The sequence below is a fragment of the Chinchilla lanigera genome, unplaced genomic scaffold, assembly GCF_000276665.1.
Source record: "Chinchilla lanigera isolate Chin_1 unplaced genomic scaffold, ChiLan1.0 scaffold00002, whole genome shotgun sequence".
NCBI classification, from domain to species: domain Eukaryota; kingdom Metazoa; phylum Chordata; class Mammalia; order Rodentia; family Chinchillidae; genus Chinchilla; species Chinchilla lanigera.
The window spans coordinates 51,512,730-51,519,130 of record NW_004955403.1 but is presented as its reverse complement, the minus strand read 5'-3'; the positions used below and the strand labels follow the sequence as shown (position 1 = coordinate 51,519,130).

Sequence of the window (6,401 nt, the reverse complement as noted above, 5' to 3'; positions counted from 1 at the left end):
TGGCCCTAAACTTACTATGTAGCCCAGGCTGGCCTCATACTCAGAGCAGTCCTCCTGCCTCAGCCTCCCTAGTGCTGGGATTGTAGGTATGCACGACTACACCCAGCCTCTTCTAAAAGTTTTATAGTTTTAGCTTTTACATTTAGACTTTTCATCCATTTGGAGTTTTCTTCTCCCTGCTTCTGTAGTTAATTTTTGAGTGTGGTGCGGATTTTGCATGTGGATAGCCGGTCTCCCAGCACCATCTGTTAAAACGATTGATCTTTCCTCACTAGGTTGTCGTGGCACCTTTGTCAAAATCAGTTCATCATAAATGTGGGAGTATTTTTCTGGACTCAGTTCTACTCCGTTGATCTAGATACAGTATCTGTGGCATTCTGTTGATCGGTGTATCTGTACTTAGAGTAGTGGCACATTGTCTTGGTTACTGTAGATTTATAATATGTTTCGAAATAGGGGAGTGTGAATTCTTTTTCAAGATTGTTTTGACTATTCTGGGTCTTTTTTTGGGAAAGGGAGTGTGTGTGTGTGTGTGTGTGTGTGTGTGTGTTGCTGGCAAAGGTAGGCCCCTGTGCATGCTGAAAACATGCACGCTGAGCTACAACACCCACTCTTGCCTTCAGTCTTGTAAGATTTAGGGATTATTGCCCTCTGGGCTGGTATGAACTCAATTCATGGACAGAGGGTGTCTTTCCATTTATTTAAGTGCTTAGTTTCTTTCAACAATGGTTTGGAATTTTCAGTGTACAAGTCTTGGCATTTTAAAAAAATTTATTCCTAAGTTATTTAGAACTTTTGACGGTATTATAAGTAAAATTATTTTTTAAAGTTTATTTCCAGATTTTTCATTGCTGGTGTATAGAAACACAGCTGATTCTTGTATATTCTTATATCTTTTAACCTTACACAAGTTGTTTATTCTAATAGTTTCTTAGTAGATTTGGTAGGATTTTTTACACACAAGATCATATCTTCAGAGATAGTTTTACTTCTTCCCTTCCGATCTGGATGCCTTTTGTTTGTTTTTCTTGCCTAACTGCCCTGACTAGAATTTCTAGTACAATGTTGGAGAGAGTAGTAAACACTCTTGTCTTATTGCTGATGTTGGAGGTTGGGCTGTTTGGTCCTTCACTATCAAGTGTGATATTAGCTGTGGGCTTTTCTACATGCCCATTATTAGGTTGAGAAAGTTTTCTATTCCTAACTTGTTGGTTTTTATCATGAAAGAATGTTGGATTTTTTGTCAAATGCTTTTCCCAAAATAACCTTTGTTTAAAAATGGCTTTTTTCTTGTTTTTTTTAATTTGCAGAAATTGACTTGCATACCAAATGTGTGGTGGATGTTGATGCAAACAAGGTTATTCTTAATCCTGTAAATACGAATCTTTCCAAAGGAGATGCCAGGTAAGTTAAGAAATAGTGTTACATTCAATGGAGTTTTATGTTTGTTTGTTTTTTCTGTTTTCTTTTTTGATACCAGGAATTGAATTCAGGGACTCGTGCTTTCCAGGCAGGTGCTGCACCGCTGAACCACATCCCTGGCCCCTCAGTGGGTTTTTAAATAACCGAAAGCAGAAATGGCTACTGAACTGAGTTTACTTGAACACATGCGAATGGTTGTTGTAGAGACTTTCCTGTCTTCCAGGAGTCGGGACTTTGGTGGAAGAGCAGAGCTCTGCACTGCAGAGGAAGTGCTAGAGGGAGTGATAGAGACAGTAATTGTGTTTGGGGCTCAGAGAAGAGAGTGTTGGTTCTGAGTTAACTGAGGAAGGCTTCTTCAAGCAGGTGGTGCTGGCTGAAGGATAGGTACGATGTACATAGGAAGACGGGGTGGACGGGAAGGCTGTTGGGTAATTCTTTCATGAAGGGACTTTGTCCTTCTGCAGGGTCAAATCCTACCTGTCACTCAGCCCACTTCTAGTGCTATGTCTTGGAAGGCTTCCGGCAGCCGTCAGTGATTCCTGTCGTCTAAACACCTGTCAGCTATTACGGTGCTGCTGAACTTAGGGTTAGGGTTGAGAGTTCTAGTTCTCCAAGTTGGTTCCAGTCTGAGGGAAGAGACTCGGTTCGGGCTGAGAATGAGTGCTTGAGTGTCCCGTCTGGATTTGGATGTTGGGGTGAGCCAGCGGAGGGGAAGTGAACTGGGAAAGACGGAACAGACTCAGTTAGGTTTTCTTCCTAAATGGGAGATGCATTTAACCAACTAAGCTGGAGTCGGATTACAGAACACCTGGAAGGCAGACGGAGAATTCGGCCTGGACCTTTGTCAGTAAGATAGTGTCTTTGACAGTTTTTGAGTACTATGAGTGAGGGAGGTATAGAAGTTGTCAGTGCAGAGAATGGGTCATTGTAGGGAAAAGCACATGTCGTGGAGATCAGCTGTATCAGAGATGGTTTTATACTGAGCTTGGGTGTGGAGAGGAGCCTAGTTCTGGCTTTGTCCTTTGCTGCCTGGTTACCTACCTGTGCTGCTTATTTATGACATGGTCAGTTGTCTGCTGCTGCCTAACAAACTACCTCAGAAATGTAGTGGCTTAAAACAGTAATAGTCATTTCTTGGCTCCTGGCTTCTGTGGGTCAGGAGTCCAGGCAAGGGACAGCGTGCCCTGCCCTCTGTACTGGGGGGGGCCCACTGGCAGACTTAAAGGTTGGGGTTGGTTTCATCTGAAGAAAGCCTGGTGGCTGATCCTTCCTCTTGGCTTGAGGCATCTCTGGGGCTGCCTCGGGACATTTTCTCACAGGCTGGTGGCAGTGCCCTAGGCCAGTGTCTCAAGAGAGACCAAGCTGGGGGAAACTCTTTCGCCTTGTTTATCAACTTAGGAATCATACTGATCACTTCTGTCACATTCTCTTGTTTGAAGCTAGTATGAAGCTCTGCAGGGCTTAAGAAGAGGAAACACATTCATTCCTCAATAAGGAAAAGCATCACTGTAAGAAAAGCATTTGCTATGGGATAAGCATAGCGGCTACCTTTGGAGAACAGTCTGTCATAAGTGTGTAATAGCACCGTTCTGTTAAGTTCTTGTGAGAGTAAAATGAGCACTAGAAACCAGAAAAGTATGTTTCTTTTCCTTTAAGATCTTCAAATCTTGGGGATTTGTGGAACAATTGCGTAGCACTTTTTGGTTCCATAGAAAATCTTGGATGACACCTTTCCCCCATATGCTGAAAATATAAATTCTTTTTTTTTTTTTTTTTTTTTGTCTTTTTGAGACAGGGTCTCGCTATGCAGTATGCAGTTCAGGCTGGCCTTGAGCTCACTTTGTAGCCCACGCTGGCCTCGAACTCACAATGATCCTCCTACCTCAGCCTCCCGAGTGCTCGAATTACAGGCATACGCCACCATGCCCAGCTGAAAATATAAATTCAATATTGCTCAGTGCTATCGAGTTCTCTCCTGATTAAAAAAGAAAAACTTTTTAAAATGACAACTTCCAAAAAAGATAATATGTAATATTTTTTTGGTTAGGTAGAGTTAAGAAACAGCTTTTTTGTCTTTTTGAGACAGGGTTTCACTATGCAGTTCAGGCTGGCCTTGAACTTACTTTGTAACCCAGGCTAGCCTCAAACCCAACTTAATCCTCCTGCCTCAGACTCCCGAGTGCTGGGATTACAGGCATGTGCCACCACGCCCAGCAGAAATTTTGTTATATAACAGTTCAGTGCATATACTGACTTCATCAGAAGTGTGTAAGTTTTCATTAATGATAGGAGATTAAATGCCATCTAACTTGTAAAGTACATTGTCATCCATAAAACAAATCATGGTATTATGGATGCTAAACTTATAAGTAGAGAGCTAGGGATTTGAAGTTAACATGAAAGTGATTTGAATCCATTTAAAATACTAGCCAGACTCAGTTTAATGTGCTTTCTTTAAAAAGCTACAGTATCCTTTAAAAACTATATTATCTTTGCTTTTATGGTAGTATCTACTTCTATTAATGTAAAACTGATTTATACATATACTTTATAGCTCAAGTTATGCTTTGAAAAATGAGCATATTTAAATTTTATTTAATTAATTAATTTTTTTGAGACAGGGTTTCACTGTGCAGTTCAGGCTGACCTTGAACTCCCTTTGTAGCCCAGGCTGACCTCGACTTGCAGTGATCCTCCTGCCTCAGCCTCCTGACTGCTGGGATTACAGGCATGTGCTACCACGCCTTTAAATTTTATTTTATTTTAATTTTATTTTTTTTTGGTACCAGGAATCAAACTCAGGATGTTATGCTTGCCAGGTAGGCACTTGTGCCGCTGAGCTATATTCTTGGCCCTGGGCCTTTAATTTTAAAAGAATGGTTTATATATATACACATATATATAAACATATATATATATATACACATATATTGTATATATACATATACATACATTATGTATACACTTATATATATACATATATATACACACATATATACATATATATATATGTATATATATATTTTGCCTGAACTTCTGGAAGTTTTGTAATGACTTATGTTTATGAAGACTAGGGGAGCCATATTTAACAGCTAAACCATTTCTAGTATAACCACTTACTCATGGAGATCTGGGAAACATTCTTCTGTACTAGATGTGGAATTTGAAAACTTTTTGAAAAAGAAGACTTTTTAAACTGAGAAAATTAGATAGAGCCAGAAGTGATGGTGTGAAAAACCTCCTACATACATGCATACTGAGATAATTGGCATACTAATAAGAGATTAAGAACACCAATTTTGAGGATGAGTATCCTGCATTGAATCTCAGCCTCTCCATTTAACATATATGACCTGAGCTGGGCATGGTGGTGCATGCCTGTAACCCCAGCACTTGGGAGGCTGAGGCAGGAGGATTGCTGTGAGTTTGAGGCCAGCCTGGGCTACATAGTGAGTTCAAGGCCAGCCTGAACTACATAGTGAAACCCTGTGTCAAGCAAACAAACAAACAAAAAAACCCAACAAAAAAACGTATATGACCTCGACAAGTTGCAGCTCCTTACCCCAGTTTGCTGATTTGTAAAGTAGAGTTTATAGTAGTTTGCCTATGAGTTATTATGGGATTAAACGAGTTAGCATATGTCACACAGTAGTGCTGGTGTTCAGTGAACACTACAGAAACGTTAGCTGTTGCTCTTAGTATTTACAGTTATTGCTTTGATAGCCAGTATGTAAGTTGTAGCCTATGCTGTCTTTGGTGAGCTATTATAGAACCTAATAATGTAGTAAATTTTGTAAAAATCAAAACATAGTACTTGAGTATACATGCCTATGCAGAAATTACCTAGTCCTAGAAAAATTTTAGCTTGTAGGGTCAGAAATACTATTTTTTTTTTTTGCCTTTTTGAGACAGAGTTTCACTATACAGTTCAGGCTGGCCTTGAACTCACCTCGTAGCCCAGGCGGGCCTCCAACTCACTGAGATCCTCTTGCCTCAGCCTCCTAAGTGCTGGGATTACAGATGTGTGCCACCACGCCTGGCCAGAAACACTATCTTAATGTTATTTTTTGAGTTTATCCAGTGTTGATTGGCACTTAAGGACTAATTCGTCTTTTTTTTTTATGCTACTGGGGATTGAACTCTGAACTTTTCACGCTGAGCTACATCCTCAGTTCTGTTTTACTTTGAGATAGGATCTAATTCACGAAATTGCTTAGGCGGAGCTTGAACTTGTGATCCTTCTGTCTCAACGGCCCCAAGTGCTGTGATTGCAGGTGTGTACCACTTCTGTGAATTTTCCATTTCTTCAAGAGGCAGGACTCCTAATTTTATGGTTTTTTTTTTTTTTTTTTTTCTCTCCGGTACCGGGAACTGAACTCATGACCTTGCGCTTGCCAGGCAGGCGCTTTTGCCGCTGAACTAAATCCCCAGCCCCTGACTCCTAATTTTGTGAATGAAGAGAATGAAATACTAATCTATGTAAGCTAGGATTTTCCTTAGTAACTTGGGAGACCAGGTCCAAACATTGCTTTTGAACATAGGGTAAGGACAAAGGGGCATTTTATGGAGAATGAAAGAGATTAGTGACGAACTCTTCCTATTCCACAGCACTCCACTTGGAATGTTCTAGTGACTAAAATGCTTGCATCCACTGGCTCTGCCTGTTTCTTATCTAGTTAGTACTGGATACACACTGATGCATTTTATCTGTTGTCTTTTGCACAGCCTAGGGCTTTATACTACTAGTACAGTTGACTGTCTTTCTGGAATTATCTTCTTGCTCTGAATCAATGTAGTTTTCTTTTTTTTTATTTTAAAGAGTAAAAGAAGGATAATATAATCATAGGAGGGGCTTACCAAATTACAGACAAAGTGGTAGGAAATTATCAATGGTTATTGTTTTACATATTGTTATCTTTAAGATAGTTTCTCAGGAAAACAAATAGACAAATGATAGTGAGTTACAGACAAAAGAGGTA

At 40.0% G+C, this 6,401-nt stretch overlaps 1 protein-coding gene across 1 annotated transcript in view; it reads left to right on the top strand.

Annotated features, from left to right (window-relative positions):
- Positions 1-6,401, top strand: part of Kif13b (kinesin family member 13B) — a gene marked incomplete in the record, with an annotated part of 157,582 nt that overhangs the window by 17,379 nt on the left and 133,802 nt on the right. Inside the window, 1 exon segment of the mRNA XM_013514371.1 lies at positions 1,311-1,404. Coding sequence (XP_013369825.1) covers positions 1,311-1,404 — 94 coding nt within the window.